The sequence below is a fragment of the Mus pahari genome, chromosome 4 (assembly GCF_900095145.1).
Source record: "Mus pahari chromosome 4, PAHARI_EIJ_v1.1, whole genome shotgun sequence".
Lineage (NCBI taxonomy): Eukaryota > Metazoa > Chordata > Mammalia > Rodentia > Muridae > Mus > Mus pahari.
In genome coordinates this window covers 87,770,796-87,788,195 of record NC_034593.1, presented here as the reverse complement: position 1 = coordinate 87,788,195, position 17,400 = coordinate 87,770,796, and the positions used below count along the sequence as shown (strand labels likewise).

At 45.1% G+C, this 17,400-nt stretch overlaps 1 protein-coding gene across 3 annotated transcripts; it reads right to left on the bottom strand.

Annotated features, from left to right (window-relative positions):
* Positions 1-276: 276 nt before the first annotated feature.
* Positions 277-13,335, bottom strand: Prkab2 (protein kinase AMP-activated non-catalytic subunit beta 2). Of its 3 annotated transcripts, none has more exons than XM_021196475.2 (8): positions 13,276-13,335; positions 12,880-13,057; positions 9,254-9,420; positions 8,148-8,241; positions 7,836-7,956; positions 5,141-5,274; positions 4,431-4,499; positions 277-2,153 (listed from the first exon to the last, which is right to left on the bottom strand). In XM_021196475.2, the coding sequence occupies exons 2-8, from the start codon at positions 13,030-13,032 to the stop codon at positions 2,076-2,078; spliced, it is 816 nt and encodes a 271-aa protein (XP_021052134.1). In that variant the 5' UTR covers positions 13,033-13,057; positions 13,276-13,335; the 3' UTR covers positions 277-2,075. The 3 variants fall into 3 exon arrangements, with proteins under 3 accessions (XP_021052134.1, XP_029393683.1, XP_029393684.1); XM_029537823.1 differs by lacking the exon at positions 13,276-13,335 and adding an exon at positions 13,186-13,260; XM_029537824.1 differs by lacking the exon at positions 13,276-13,335 and having other exon boundaries at positions 9,254-9,443; positions 12,880-12,910.
* Positions 13,336-17,400: the final 4,065 nt, after the last annotated feature.

Below are 17,400 nucleotides of genomic sequence, written 5' to 3'. Positions count from 1 at the left end.
CCAGATGAGAAGATCACCAACACCAACCCCTCTATCACCACCACCACAGCCTTACCCGTCGGAGAAGCATTAGCCTGAGAGACTGAAGACAGCTTTCCCCACCCTTCCATAGCTACAACTTTGTGGGGTAAAAACTTAATGCAAACACAGACGATCCCAGCTCACATGGTTAACAGGAAGTGTAGATACAACTATCTTACTGTGAAACAATCAAGGCTTTTGAATCCTCCTGGGTGGCCCACTTCTAAATCAGCACTGAGGAAAAACAGAAAAAATAAATAAATAAATAAATAAAACCTTCCCGTGTAACTGAAGAGTCTTAGAGTTGATTAAAAACCAAGATGAGACCTTGGTTTTCAAAATGGCACACTACTCAGAAAGCTGACTGGACCATGAGGATTCTCCACAGAGTCTCAGCTGAGGGAGGTGGCTCGGGATGGCTACAGCAGCATCTCCCAGGACTCATCTACCAAGGCATTAGCAATCTGTACTTCCTGCAGAACAGAACCCTCCCCATCTTCCTATTCACGCTTGTTCTCAGAGGTGTGCAGAGGGCATGCTGTGCTACCCATGTGTGGGAGAGCCAGGAGGTAGGTGAACTGACCAGCAGGTCCCTTTCAGTGTGGCTGGCTCATCTCAGGAGACAGGAAGTTTCTCAACCATAAACAGTGCCTAATGTCTGACTTACATTTATCTGTAAAATGGAAGTATCAAGATACTTGGAAAAATATTTCCTTTGAATCCTGAGTAGGTTGGAATACTTCTCCGTCAGTGGTTATCAGTGACCCCATTCCATCATCAAACACACTTAAAAGGAAGAGGCGAAAGAAAAAAATACTTTGTTAATATTTGGTGCAAAGAGCAATACTGTGCACAGTTATGAATACCGGGGGTAGTTCCTTGCCTCACACATCTTTAACGGTAGGGAAACCTCGCATGAGCACCCAGTGAGCCTGCATGAGCATCCAGTGAGCCTGCATGAACTTGTGTCTAGAGCTGTGTTTGGGTAGCGAGGTACACATGGCTGGCCATATTAACCCAAGACTGAAAATTGCCTAGACTAGAGAAGAAAATCTTAAGAACCATTTGTCAAAAGCCCAAGGTCCTTTAAAAGCCTGTTAAAATGGATGGATAAACATTTTTTTTAATATAAAAAAAAATGTAGGCACATAAAAAAATCTTTCAGGGATGAAAGATACGGAAGGTTTCCCTAATTCCAAGCCTATCTACAAACTGAATGCTCTGATAAGGAAAAACCGGAAACAGGCTCACACAGCCAATATACAGGACCAAACTGAAACAAAAAGATCTGCATTTCTTTTTCTCTGGATGTTAAAATAAATTGTAACACACTGGGTTGGGCCTTCGCTGAACTAAAAAGGAGCCCCTGGCACCTCCAGCCTCTCAGAAGAGTCTAATCCCACAAACTTTCCAGAAGGGTCCCTTGCCCAGTGAGTTTTGCATTACCGGGTCGTGTATGAGATCTGAGGGAAGTTATTAAATTGGGTACGTAAAATGAGGAGGGTTCTTGTGGGGCATCTAGTGTCACATAAACACACAGGAGATTGTGTCACATAGTGTGGGAATACAGAATCAGTCCATGCAAGGAAAGCCACCCTGCATTGAGGCAGCTCTAAGGAGGGCAGCAGCCTGGCATACGTGTCACCTTTGGACACCAGTGGTCCAGAACCTCTGCCCAACAAAGATCCTAAGAGTTTGCTATTCTCTCACTTTAGAAAAAGAAGCTTCTGGTATGCCCGTTCCTGTGGCCACAGCTTCCCAGTCAGGCCCTGGCGATCACCCACAGGCAGAGAGAATGTGTACAGCCGGGCCAGGAGGCTTCCAGTAACCTTTCTCTCATATGCATATATATGGTTTTGTGTTTCTTAAAATAAACTCCATGAACTCATAAAGCTCTCATCTGCAATCAAATGCAAAGCAGAGCATCCTATCAGAGGCTCTGACACACACATCAGCCTCAAAACAAATCAGCCTGCCAGCCTCAGAGGCCAGCTCAGTTCAAAGGCGAGGGAGATGCTTCTCCAGAATCCTGGGGGCAAGGCGTGATGTCTTCCTCAGATGGGCTTATACAGCAGCGTGGTGACATACTTCTTCTTGTAGCGGTGGGTGGCGCTAAGGACCATCACGCTGTCCTGCAGAGGAGAGACGCACAGACAGTGATTCGTTTCATCTGGGTGGCTGCTGGCTCTTCCTGGCTCTCAGTCTTTCACAGTCACTCACGGTTGTGGCAAAACACGCCACCAAACCCTATGTAAGGGAGAGGAGGTTCATTTTTGGCCCACAGTTCTGGAAGACAGTCCATTATGCCAGGGAAGCCAAGGCATCAGGACACTGAAGCCGGTGAGCACATCCCACAAGTGCTCATTTGTGTTCAGCATGCTTTCCCCCACTTCATCCAGTCCAGGATACCCTGGCCAGGGAACGGCCTGCTCACATTTAAGATGGGTCTTCGTATGCCAGTTAACATATTTAGTATAATCCCCCATAAGTATGCTCAGACTCCTATCTCTGGCTGTCCTAATTTTTTTTTCAAGTTGACAACACTAACCAACATATTTACTTTTAGAGAGACAACTTGAAATAAAAGAGGCTGGTTTTGCTGTCAAATCTAACTCAGTTCGCATCTAGTTCCTGTTGTGGTGTTGGTCGGTACACTTGAATAATTTATACAATGGTCTCTCCATGCCTCCGTCCCTATCTTTAACTTTTTCATACAAAGGATAATAGCTACATTAGCTATTATCTGATGGCTCTGACGCTTACAAGGGAAATCAGAAAGTGTCTGGCACATACAAGGTCATGAAGAAATACTGACTTACTGCTTTACTCCGCTTCTCATTCCAAACTATACTAATTGACTCAAGCCTAGCAACAAACACAAATATGCTGGCAACCATTCCCAGAACGGAATGTTAGCTGTAGTAAGAAAGGAGAATGGTCCTTCTCAACACCCATTCGTAAGTCCCAAAGCAGGTCCAGGTGCCACTTAATGCCAAGGATGAACGGCAAACGTCCTCTCTGACCTGGAGAGAACTGTGGAATTCCCTATCCACCCTTAAAGGAAAAGGCTTTCTTAGACATCCAATGTGCTGGGTCAATTCCAAATGGCGGAACGACTGAGAGAACCCAAAGTCAAGCTGACCCAACAGGACTGTCACTTGTACTACAAGCCATACAACGGAGCAAAGGCACCAACTGTCAAATGTATGTGAGAGCATGGGTGTGCCACAGAAGAGACGAATGACAAGGGACACCAACTGAAAGTCACAGAGTGGTCACAGGAGACAAAACACCAAAAGTTCCATGCAGAGACGAGTGCAGCTGCCATCTTTCACCCTGTACTGTCCCTGATGAACGTGTCCCAGACGAGGACTCTGGTTAGACTGTGCTGACAGCTAACGCGTGGCCTAACAAGGGGGAAGCCAGGCAGATGAAACCCTGCTCAGGAGAGCGGTAGATAGGGGAGCAGGTGAGAGAAAGGCACTGTGAGAAGGCCCGTGTTGGGCAAGGGCTGAGAGGGCAGACCCTCAGGCCTGTCTTATACTCACTGGTAATCTGACTTTGCTGAGTCTTGGTCTCTATCTATAAAACAGGGGTTACAAATAACACTTACCTCTCAATGTTACCATAAAGATGAAACTCAGTGAATTAAGACTTTATATATAACTACACACTCTATTAAAGTCAGCTCTATCAGAAGTAAGGCTGGATCTCTCTGCTCTAGCTGCACATCTAAGCAATACGAGCAGCTCATAGGGAAACTACTGGGAGTACCCTGGATGTGCATACGCACCATCTCTGGGGGTGAGAGCACTCAATCTGAAGGCTCACAACCTCTCTGAGTAGTTCTCATGAGGCTCAGCCTAGACAGTCACAGAACTACACTTTTATGTCAACAGCCAAGCCACAAAGACATTAAAGCACTGGAGAAACTAAGGAAAGCCTGGGAACCTCCAGTCACACGACTCCCTTCCTACTGTATAAGAGATGGGAGCACCTGGGTATATACAACTAGGCCAGGGCAAGGAGCTTGACTCCCCATTTTAAAAGGTAAAGTTTTATGTCTCATTCAAGCATTTGTTGAAGGAAGCTAAACCTGATTTTCTGGAGATGGAATCCAACCACTATGAACTCAAGCTTAAGTAAACAGATGAGACAAAGGGTCCAGCCACCCAAGGGAACTTAGAAGCAGAAAGACCCCATGACTGACAGCTCAGCCCCTGCACAGACCAGAGACTGCGGTTTAAATCCAATGGCCTGCAAGTTAGGAAGAGACGGCCCATCTATCATCTGACCGTCAGTGCCAAGTGTAGCTTTAAAAGCAGCGGCAAGTGAGTTACCACTGAAGAGCTGAAGGGACCCTCACCCTTCCACTTTGGAGGCAGTGGAAGACCAGGGCCACCACTTACCTTAATGGACAGTGCATAGAGATGGTTCAGCATAACATGATTGGGCTCGGGAAGTAAGGCTGGGTCACACTAGGAGGAAAGACACCCCCGCCAAATGTGATTAATTGCAGACAAAATAAACAGCTTACTCTTCCCCAGAGCTCTCTGGACTGTTGGGAACTCTAAATAGGAATACTTTGTCTCCTACAAGCTATGCATTCCCAGATCATAAGATCGAAAAATCCTCAGGCTAGCACAGAAATGCTAAGCCCCAACATCTGCTACTTTTCTCTAAGAGAATTAAACAAAAACCTTGCTTAGAAATATAGATGGTTTGATTAAGGGAAAAAAATAATCTACCAAGGAACTATCAACTATCAACTAAGTGAAATCGTGGTTAAGAATATCTAATATAAAGTTGTAAATTTCTGTATTTCCCCCAATGAGAGTACCCTTAGCTTGTGTTGTAATAGAAGTCAGAATACATACCAACTCTAGCAGTTTGGTTTTGAGTTAACTAGAAACAGACATCTATAAATTCTGCTATTGGTACCTAAAGAAGTTACAGTTCAATCTGGGAAAAAGGATTCCACCGTGCTGCCGATGTGCACAAGGCTTACTGCCGTAATCATGACACAACTGTGCCATAATTCCAGCCCAAGGTTACTAATTTTGTCCTCAATGGTCCTAGAGATCCCCACATGCTCCAGCAACCGGCTCAGGATACTCACTGAAATATTCGTGTCCTTGTTAAGAATAACTTGGAGTAGGTGAGGGGGCAGGATGGGTGGGGATTTGAATCTTTCCTCAGATCGAAACACATACATTTCTTGACCATAAGGCCCAGGGGGTGAGCTGGACAGGTCTGAAAAATATTTATGCAAACGTGAAGGGAAGTTGAAGCGTTAGTGAGGATGCGTGGGGACGCTATCACTGCACAGTCATTAATTTTAATGTAATACAAGCCCTGGAACATAAGACCTTGTGGCCTGCTGCGGCTGGAGCCGTCCGGTTGGAAAGGAAACGTCTGAGTCAACCTGAGCACGGACCAGGAAGCTTCTCAACAAGCAGTGTGAGGTAAGGAAGAGACGGGAGGCCAGGGCCCAGGCTCCAGGAAACCACCACCATTTGCCAGCCACGTGACCTTGGACAGATCCCTGTTTTTGGTCAGTTTACTTGTCTATAGATAAATATCTTCCTCATTTACTTTTGAGGAAATAAAAATGAGAGTGGTTAAGATGATGTGTGGACTCTGTGTGAAAAGATTAGAGTTCTTTTTTTGTTTCCCTGCCAGAGCGACAGACAGCAATGTTACACACTCTAGGTGGATAACGATGACAGCAGACAGAACAAATGCAGCTGCAGTCAAGGCGTGCAGTGTGGTCAAGCTATCCAGCACAGTAAGGACCACGCTTCATACTCACTGGGACGGCTGTCTGTCTCTGAAACAGCAAGGACTGGCAGAAACGTGGAGAAACTCAAATTTTTTGTGGGCAGAAATGCACAATAGTATAAACACTTTGAAAAACAATACAGTTGCCTTCAAACAGTTAAACAAATTTTGTAACCCAGTAGTTACATTACTAGGTGTAACAACTCAGATAAAATATAAGCCCACACAAGAACATCACCATGACTGTTCATAAGCAATATATATGAGAGCTCCAAAGAGGGAACAAAACCCAATGTCTGTCAACAACGGATGGAGAAGCAGAAAGGAACTGTCATACCGTGGACTTCTGCTCAGTCACTAACAGAAGCAAAGTAAAGGCTGAGCCCTGGAAGGAAGCCTGCTAAAGCGAAAGAAGCTACACAATGTAGGGTTACACTTATACCAACTGTCCGGAAAAGGCAAAGCCGTACAGCAGAAGCTTTGACAGACACGGGACAAAGGAGAAAGGGATGGAGATAGTCCTTCTTTTGAGGTGACAATGGTTCTAAAACTCAATATACTAAAAAAAAAAAAAAAAAAGATAAATTTGTAGTATCTGGATTATACTTAAAAAATGAAAAGCATTCAGGTTAAATATACAAAATTAAATGAACTATGTTTTTATGGTTTTAAAATTTTACATTTTATAGCTCCAGAGAAAACATTGTAGTAATAGATTATTTTAATAACTCAGATTTGCTTCAATATATAAGGCAAAGCAATGCTCTGTTATTAAACAAAACTCAAAAACAGACACAACAGGCAACTTTTCAAAACACTTTCAGGTGTTCTGCTCACTATCCACAAAACACCACCGGGAATAACACAGGGCAATTTCACGCACCATCCTTTGTACAATATATACAATATATACAATATACAATATATAATATACAATATATACAAGATGGACACTGAAAAGTCACACACATGGCCACACCTACTATCTGCACATTCCTAATAAACGCTCTATGCCTTACATCAATGGGTTAGGAAACCACGTGCACCCAAAGTGTACTGTCACATGCTCACTGGTTACTTGCAGACCAAAAGGTAATCAGAGATCTAGTGACCTCAGAACTGAAACCTTTAAAGATCACTGCGCCTCCAGCCAGTAAGAATGCTCACGTTAACGTTAGTTCTGAGTTTATATACTAACTCTAAGTAGGCAGTTACTGTGCCATGGACCACTTGTCCCTTGTCCTAGAGACTCTGTCATGGGCTCTGTATCAGTTATTATGACTGAGGTTCACCGAGGGTCCGAGCCCTCGAGTTTCCTGCTGGGAGCTGGTGTACGATGGCTCGTAGCCAAGGCAGGCTTTGCAAACAAGAGATCTGCTCAGTGGATAAGGTGCGCAGTTCTCTCGGCAGGCACATCTCCCATCATTCAGTAACAGGAGAGTGACTGGAGATTTTGCATAGTGTGTCTCAGTTACCTGAGTGAACAAGAACCGAGCAAGGCCTTGGGGACAGGAGTATACATGAGACAAAAATGTACAGGACTTTCCCTGTAGATTCAGTTCTACGTAGAACAACTATTGGTTTGGGTTTTTTTTTTTTTTTTTTCTCACACTCCCTCAGTGACAATTATACTCCTAGGCTCTCATAAAATCATAATTGCCAGTTGAGCTCTCAAACTAGCTGATTCAGGTTAATAAGACAAACTAAACGTACCCAGCCTCGACAGGTAATATCACCAGATGCTCACGGAAAGTGTGAAATCTTACTGGAAATAGCATTCGAAACCACAGACTACTGGTGGGTTACATAAAGGTAAAATGGAGAACAGTGTATCAGAGTAAGAAAGGCAGACATTATACCATGGGATTTGTGTGTGAGCATTTGCATGCATGTGTGCATGCGTGCGTGTGCGTGTATGATTATAAGATTCCCAAGAAAACAGAAAAATGCAAAATAAAGCAAGAAACCAGTTTGGGGAAGGAATATGCACTGTAAGAAAGACACAGCAAGAGGAAACAACAGGTCAATATTACCTCGACATGATGTCTCAGAGCTTTCCATAGAGTCTAACTTTAAAGCGTCAAATACTTCAAAATCAGATTTCTTGACATGGATTAAATTATTAATTGTGCCAAGCTGACTGGTAACCACAGGCTGAAACAGTGAAGAAATATAAACAAACAAATAAATAAAATGAAACTGGATTTCCTTTTCAATCCACATTGTCACCCAACTGCCCCTCTACTATTAGGACAAGTCTCTAGTAGGGAGCCTAGTGCCCATGAACTGGAAGGTAGTAAGTCACAAGGAGGCCACTGAGGCTCCGTTGCAAATCCAAGCCTTACCTCTGATGGATCATGAACCCACTGTCCATCCACAAAGAACTTGTACTGGTGCTCTCCCTCTGGAAGATCCAGGATGGCAACAAAGTCATTATGACTAGAGAAGAAAACAGAAGGTCAGACAGGCCAAACTCCGTACAGAAGACAGAGTGTGGAAAAGTAAGAGGGAACAATGGGACCACCGCAATGACCTCGTCCATTCCTAAGCTACGGCCCTTGTGCTCACCCCACCCCCACACAGAACAAATCCATTCTCTGTACCAATCAACACATGTGCTTGTCAACTTCTCCCACTAACGCTGTTCTTGAACATGTGTGTGTGTGTGTGTGTGTGTGTGTGTGTGAGGTGTATGTGTGTGTGTGTGGGGGGGGTGACTGACAAAATGTTCAGATTTCTTAGAGTTAGGGAGATTGGCTCAACCAGTAAGAGTGCTTGTTGTGAGCTTCAGGACCTGAGTGTGAACCCCCAGTATCCACAGAAAAAGCTGGGCACAGCTACACACGCCTGCAACTCCAGCACTGGGGAGCAGAGACAAGCAGACCTGGACAGAGAAACGGCTGGCCAGTAAAGCTAGTTGAAATGGAGAAATTGTGGCTCAGCAACAAGGCTGAAAGCCAGAGCAAGATACTGGGTCTTGTTGTGGCCTTCATGTGCACACATATGGGTGCACATGTACATGTATACACATACACACAAACACACGGTACACACAAAGCAGAGTCTTCACAAGTATGAATAACATAAAAGATAGGTTTGAGTTGGGATATATTTAGGGTACTCTTCCCACAGTTTGGTGAGCCTTTTTTGGACCTATTACATAAAGGGTCACTCTGACAACCACTTAAATCATTCACTACTGCTGTGCCAGCAATAAACTGACATTATACCTACAATGTCACAATGTATTTTGCTTTAATACAGAAATCAAAGCAATAGGATTAGTTATTTCCAGACTTCTTGCAGACAAACAATGGCTCAAGAAGCAGAGTCCCGAAGCGTGGACACACAATGCTGTCAGAAGCTCCGGAGGCCCACTCTCTTCCTTAAGGAAGGCAATCAGGTGTCTGTTCCTGCACACTGTATTCTCAACAGAGATGCCTGTCCTCACCTCTTAATCAGAGGGATCTTGGTGCTCCAATTGTTGAAGGACCCAGAGATGAAGACCTCCTTGCCTCCTTCAGACCAGCGGATAACGGTGGGCCGGGCCTGCTGGGCGGGCTTCACAGAATCATCCAAATCCTGCTGCCAGGGCACAAACTCTTTGTCCCCGGGGAGCTGTAAGAAGGAGTAGGTCATCCCTAGAATAAATTATGACCCAAGGGTTTTTAAGAGGTCCCAAAGGCTTTTAAGGGGCATTAAATTAGGCGTCAACTAAAGTCAGACAGCCCAAATTCAGCAACTGAATCAGGGTATGAACAAACTATAGAAAAGAGCTACGGCACACATCATTCTCCTTGTAGAACCTTTGCATCACCCTTCAAAAAAACCAAACACCTCTAAATCCTTCCTTCCCATGACCGGCTTCGCTTGCATGTAGCAATTAGGATATGCTCCTGAACACCTCATAAGAAACTGTAAGAAAGTATGGTTCTTTAAAGGAAAATTAAGCCAGCTATATGTTTTTCTGAGGCAAACTGTTCTCTTTCTATTACAATTAGAGATACCAAAATTCCTAACTAGCAATGCTGTTTCAGCTACTTGGTTATACAACAGGGCATTAACATTTTAAGGGCTGGAGACAAGCACTTTCCTCCCGAGCACAAGGCCCTGAGTTTCATCTCCAGCACCATCATCCATCAATCAACAAGCATTCAGAAACCACGTCCCTGATCTGGTACCGCTGAAATGGTTATGAAACCGTCCTTGCTTACCTAGGCCAGGCCATAAAATCACCTCAGGAGGATGCAGGACATCCTGGAACTCTAGGAGTACAAGATCAAAAGCAGCTTCCTTGAGCAAAAGCAGATCCATTACTAAATGGGGTTTATAGGATTCTGAGAAAAACAGATCCCTTAGTTTCTTTCCAAGGCCATCCTCAGGACAGGCATGGGCCAACTGCAGCCACGAGCCAGACTGCTTTTACTAAGCTTTCGTTTGGGAAACAGCCACCCACGTGTTTATCACCCACAGCTCACTGCTACCATGCAGACCTGGGAAGTGACAGCAGGGTGTATGACCCACGGACTCTCAATTATCTATAATTTGGCCTTTTACAGAAAAAGATTGCTAATCCCTCCTTTGGGATGGCTTCACTGACTGGTAAATAAGATTGCATGGTACCAAGTCAGGCATTACAAATGAAATAATGAAGGTTAGAGTAAGAAAAGTCTAGCTTATTTATTTGGGATTTCCCCTGTTCTTTCCAAAGTGAAAAAAGTTTACCTTCTATCTGTTTCTCGATAGTCTTTAAGACTACAGTACAAATACAAACCAAAGCAAATGGGAAAGAAAAAGGGACTTTTACATTATTCAGGGGACTGGATTAAGACAAACAGTGGCCTCTGGAACCTCAAAGCAGTGCCCTGGGGCTGACAGTTGCATTAGGAGTGTTTACATATGGCTCAAAACCACCCTCAGAGACTGAGTCCTCATAGGATTTGGGAACATAGTTTTTAAAAGCCTTCAGATAAAAACACTCTTATCACATTACAATAAACAAGGAAAAGCATATCTTATTTTTCTCTAGGGGTCAAATTCTCACTCCAGTCCAGCCTGGCAGGGATCCTCCTGCCTCTGCCTCTGAAACAGCTGAAATCACAGGTGGGAGCCACTATCACATCAGCTTTAAACAGTCACCTTTGAGGAAGGTCCTAAAATGTTAGAAATACTATTTGTTGACCTGTTTGAAAGCTGTGTCAGAGTGGCTGGTAGGGGAGGGGCTTGGATCACAGAGGAAGTCTTTCATGACCTTTCAGCACCGTTTAAACAGGGTGACATACACACAGCTCATTACACAGTTCATTTTATTAGTGTGTCAGATTTCTCGTAAGGTTTTTAAAGCATTCTTGGAGGATCCTGTCATACAAATAGGACTGAGAAGCACTGACTAAGTCTATTGATAAGCCTGACCTTTGAAGCAAAGATGCCTCCAACCCCACTCTTCCTATCAATTACTTTTATGACTTAAGGCTTTTTAGTTTAGGATTTGAAAGCTCTAAACTATTAATATGCCTGGCTTTGGAGCAAAGCCCTTCCACTTATGACATGACATTTCTGTGGTAGGAATGACTGCAGCTGACTAGCAGAAAAACTGCTCGAGTTAAACCATCAGCGAAATTATCAGTAACAGCAGCAGAGCGGCAATTCAAAGTACAGCCTGCAAATATTTAAGGAAATTCAGAGTGTGTGTGTGGGGGGGGGGGTATGAGCTATAAAGTTTTCTATCTGGGTAAGAAATGGGTAATTGTTTGAACTACTTTTCTCATTTCACAAACGGCAAGATATGAGGGAAAGAATGATCCAGAACAGGCCTAAATTCACACAGAGCAGCCTGGCTCTTATTCAGGACACCAATTACTGCAGTCACAGTTTGACTGTACCCAAATCCTGAGTCATCAATGTAGGAATGAGCAAAAATACACGGCCTGTCTGTCATCCTAGATAAGCTCTAGAGAAGGAAATCTAGGCTGAGTCCAGGGCCCAAATGAGGTAGAATCCTAGAGGAGAGGAAACAGGGAAGAGGGGACCCCAAGAAACGGCCAGTTCAATGACGCACTTTTCTAATAGCATCCTCAATCAGGATCTAAGAAAATAAGGTATATAATCCAAACCATGTACCATCAAAGTGGCAAATAAAACTCTATTATCCTAAGCCTCAGTTCACTGGAAGTGATAAATGTCAAACACATTCCACCACCCCACCCCACCCCACCACTAAGGGCTGGGTTTTCTTTTTCACTCCAGAACGCCTACCAGGAGAAATTACATGTATTTAATGCTGACATTTCTAAGTGATTAGGAACATTAGGGTAGCAATCACACTGCTGTCAGTTCCATCTGGCTCTTCTTTTGAGTGACCAAAAAGTGGCCTCTGGCTCAAAGTCTATGGAATTGAGAGCAAAGGCTTCAGGGCAGTAGAGGGTGGTTTTGAGCCTGGGGCAACGTTTTGAAGTACTTCTGAGGAGTGAAGGAAAGTGACTTGCTCTCCCGTGCAAAACTCACAGCTACGTTTTTAAAACAGCACGTTTCAAAAAAAAAAAAAAAAAATCTGAGCCATTAACCAAATGATGTCCTATATGGATCCCCAAGACTAGGGGAAAGTATTCAAGTAATCAAGTGATGGCGGCTCAGAGCCGCACAAAGGTGGACGAGGATCGAAGAGGTGGTGCAGAACACTTAAGAGAGTGCAAGAACAAGACCTGCAAAGAGACATTTTCAGGGAGAAGTCATCTAGCTATCTTGAGGCCAATGTGAGAAACTGAGCCCTTTCCAATAGCTCAGACAGCGCACCCTCTTAAGTTTCCACCCGCGCTCACAACCTGCACGTAGATCCAAGGATGGGGCGGGCCGGGGATGGGTTTTTGGTACTCGTCTTAAAAGGTTGGCCCACAGATTACTCAGAGCAGCAGGAAAACAACTCCGCGCCTCTATCCTAATTTGGGGTAGTATCTAGGAGGAATTAGCACCCAACATCTCTGTCCGTGGAATAGCCTTCTAGTTAAGAAGTCCATAACCCCTGAGAAGGAGGAGGAAGAACCAAGAAGGGCAGAGCTGCCGGCAGCCCCGCTACCTCACCTTGGAGTCGGGCAGGCTGAAGACGCTGGGGTCGTCGGTGCTCCCCACCATGATCTTGTGCTCCTTTCCCGGGCCATGGCCGCCGCCTTCAGCTCGAGCAGCTTTGGCTCCGTGGCGCTCCCCGGACACCCGCTCGCTGGTGGTGTTTCCCATGGCTGCAGCTCGAGTCGGGGGCAACCTGCCGCGGGGAATGACACCAGGCGGGGAACACCCCCGCGGCTGCGTCAGGGGCGCCCCGGCCCCGCCCCTGCGCCCGGGAAGGGAATCCCCGCCGCAGGGGACCGCGCCCGGGGTTCCCTCCCTTACCCGCTTCACGGACGCCTCGGCTCGGAGAACCCGCTCCGGGAGCCCTCGCTGCCCCACAGCCCCGGTCCCGCACACCCCCAAGCCGCTCACCTCGGGCGATGCGCTCTGGGCTCGCGTGGCTACACGCACGCCGGCTGTTCGGCGTACAAGGAGACCAATAAAGTTATTGAAATTGAAGCCGCGCCCCAAGCCAGCGAACCGGGTTTCCTCCTAAAATGGCTACAAGGCCCGCGACGCGGTACCGCCTCTGCCTCTGACCCCGCCCACCGAGCTTCTTGCTCCGCCCCCTGGGCTCCAGCCCCGCCCCCTCCTCAGCCTGGGTCGCCTGCCTCTCTAGCCACCAGAGCTGTAGCCGCCTCTGTGGTGGGTGCGTGCGCAGCTCCGGCTTGGGGCGGGGCCGAGGGTGGGGTCCGGGTCGGGATTGGGGCTGGAAACTGTCCGCCCAGGGGTTGATAGTGAGGCGTCTTGTCTTCCTAAGCCGTTTGTCTATCCATGGGGCACGCGCTTATTAGAAAAGCCGAAACCGAGACCTTCCCGTGCCCTAGGTACAGAATTAGAATCTGCATTTTAACACGATCACCTCAAACGACTTGACAGCGGTGCATAGTGGATCCACATTCGAATGGTTTTCATATTCCGCGTACGCCTCTACCAAGCAACCTTTTTAGTTGTCCCAGGAGGTATGAAATAAAGAGTGGGACAGAGAATTGACGAGACACGTGATGGCAGGTACTGCAGAAGACTTACTTCTATGTGATGCCCAACTCATCAAAGCGGTTTCTCTTACTGTGGTCAGCTGTGTGGATTAATGCAAACAACTAATGAATGAGAGCACAGGGTAGGCTGGGAATATACTGTTGGACTAGCGATTTGAAACCAGTCGGCTGGAAGTGAAGATAAAATCGGCTGATGGAGGACCCAGTGGGGTCAAAGAACTCTGGGCACAGGAGAGACTGAGCGAGCTGAGGCAGTGAGAGGTGTCCTGTGAGAGTAGCATGTTTGCCATTGAGGTTTCAGTGGTCTTGCAGTCATTAGCACTGGCAAAATCTTAGACAAGGGTGTAGATCGGTGAGATGAGGTCGACCATAAAGCGATTAGAGTAAGAAGTCATAGGGGAGCCTGGTGAGATGGTTCAGTGGTTAAGAGCACTTGCTGTTCTTTTAGAGGACCCGGATTTGGTCCCAGCACCTACAAGGTGGCTCACCACTATCTGTTCCAGGGGATACAACACCTTCAGGTGCACATACAAACATGCAGGCAAAACACTCAAACATAGATTAAAATTTTAAAAAAATTAAAGTAAATACTCAAAAGGAACAGTAAGATAGCAAAGAGAGTTGGAGGCCTACCTTAGCATTGATTTCCTTCCTCCTTACTAAAGCATTGACTCTATCTTTAGGATGTTGTCTGTCTCTACAGAGATGCATTTCTTAGCCTCCCTAATAGGTAGATAGGGTGAAATGGTAAGTGAAATTTCTCCATTCCTCTTTCTTTGTGTATAGGATGTCCATAGAATGGCCAGAGCTCCAGCAGACCACGAGGTATGGCCACTTCAGACCACGAGGTAGTTAAAAGCAGTGGAATAAAAAAGGGAACTGAGCCAGGCATGGTGGCACATCTTTAATCCCAGAACTCAGGAGGCAGAGGCAGGCAGATCTCTGTGAGCTCAAGGCCAGCCTGCTCTATAGAACCAGTTTCAGGACAGCCAGAGCTACATAGTGAGACCCTATCTCACCCATCTCCCCACAATAAGAAAAGAATGGACAAGGAACCATGCAGCTATTGAATCATCTCATAAATGATATATTCTAGACTTTCTATATGAGGGGGAAAGAAATGTCAGTCTTGTTAAACCACTGTTGTCCACCACTTTTCTATTAAATATAGCTGAACCTAATCCTACTTAAACCATTGGATTGATGGAGTACTAATTACATAGGTATTAGCATCACCTTCAGGAATGACTGTGTCTATAGACACAGCATTGAGCTAGGTGCTAAAGTCTTCACTGAGTGAAGGGGAATAAATGGGTCTATAAATAACTACAGCCAGGAGAGGTAGTAGGTACTTCAGAAGGGCTGGAGAGTTGGAGAAGCAAGAGGACTCAGCAGCAGGTGTCTGTGCATAGTGAGACACATAAATCCTGTTTTCTGTTTTAAGATATTGACTTTTTAAAACCTGCTTGATTGAAGAAATATTTTGTATATCAACACCTGTTTCAAACCATACAGTGCATTAGACCTGCCCAGATTCACATCAGTGGTCTAGTCTGGAAAGTTTTCTGCAAAAACAGTTGGCCACAAAGTTGGTTCTAAACGCTGTTACTAAGCACTCTTTAATCTCCTTTTAGGAGAGTGATGTTCACTATTCAATTTAATCCTTTAAAAACATATTCATGCTTTTTACCTCTCTTGTTAAGTATGTTCATTCAATTAATTATCATCAATGTACTGAGGCCCCACCATGCTCCGGGCGCTACAATGGGCACTGGGAATACAGATTAATTACAAGGCATCTGTCTTAGTTACTAACTCAGAGAGGGATGAGGAAAAGGAATCTGTCTTTGTGTCATGTGATAAGAACATCCATCGAATGTGAGTGAGGGCTGGGCACTGGTTGGTCCAGTTCTTTAATCCCAGCACTCCAAGAGGCAGAGGCAAGTGGATCTCTGAGTCTTCAGAGTGAGTTCCAGGACAGTCAGGGCTACACAGAGAGAAACAAAAAAACAAAAAACAAACAAACAAACAAACAAAAAACCTTGGGGAAAAAAGTGACTGAGGAATCGAATCTACCAGAATCTACCAGATGAGAGGAGAGCACAGAGGTCATGTCTGGGTCAGGAAGCTGTTCCTGGGGGTGGGGGTGGGGTGGGGGGAGGAGATAGCAGAGGAGCTGAATCTTGAAGACTTGTGGGCATTATTCAGCTGGAAAGTGGGAATTGATTAAAAACACTACACCAGAGAACATGGTGCCTTGGGAGTTCCAGGTCAAAAGTCTGGAGTGGGTTTGTTTCCATCCTGCTGTTAGGCAAGATGGACTAATCCTGCTGGGGATTACTGGTGCTCAGCCTCGAGGAGCAACTTATCTAAGAGATTTCAAGAAGTCTTAACCTTATACCACCAAAGCCCCCAATTGAAATTTATGCTTATCTATCACAGGAAACAAAATTGTCGTAAGTTATATTATGGTTTATTTAGAGCAATGTAATCTGAGCACAAATGAAGGAACAGTCATTTAAACAAATGGTAACAGCTTATATTCTTTTTTTAAAAAATATTTTTTTATTTTTATTTTATCTGTTAAGAGTGTTGTTGCATGCATGCATGTTACCCTAGAAGTGGAGTTACAGCAAGTTGGGATGCACCATGTAGATTGCACCATGTAGATTCTGGGCACCAAACCCAGGTCCTCTGCAAGAGCAGCAAGTATTCCTAAGCATCCAGCCATCTTCGTCTATCCAACATTCGTCTGAGAAGTTTTTAGTACACTGGAATTCTGGTCAAACTCTGAATTTAACAACTCAAACAAACAAAAATCTTGTGCAACAGTTTTAGATTTAAGTTGCAAAGACGGCACAGAGGTTCTGCTTGCTCCACGTCCAGTTTTCCTGCTGAGAACATGTCATGCTGGTGCATTTGTCAGTTTAACACCAATATGGATACATCATTCTTTAGCCACAGTACACAATTGTTACTAGTCCTTCAATCTTTACTTAGTATCTCTTTTTCTCTTCTTGGATTCTCACCTTGGATACTTCCTCCCTCCGGGCTCCTGTATTCTAGGAAGCCCTCTCTCTCAGACTGGCTTTTGATGACTTCAATAGTTCTAAGATAGTAAGGTATTCCTAGATCATCCTGAGGCTGCCTGCAGGGTACTTTTCTTGTGTCCAGCCTGGGCTATCATCTGAAGGAGAAACACCACAGAGTTCATCTCATGCATACAACTACCAATGATTGCCAGTGCTTGTATTGATGTGGGCACCTGACTGAGGTAGTGCCTGACTTTTCTGCAGTTATCCCTCACCCCTCCCACACTAGATTTCTAAAGGAAGTTAATCTATGCAGTACATCTGAGAGAGCTTTGTTTCATTTCCTTGAGGGGCAAGAACATAAAATATTTAGAATTCTGTGTGGGAGCTTTACTTATTCCATTCTGATAATGTTTCCAATCATTTACCCATGAACCCAGGTATCTTTGTGTTTCAGGTTATAATCC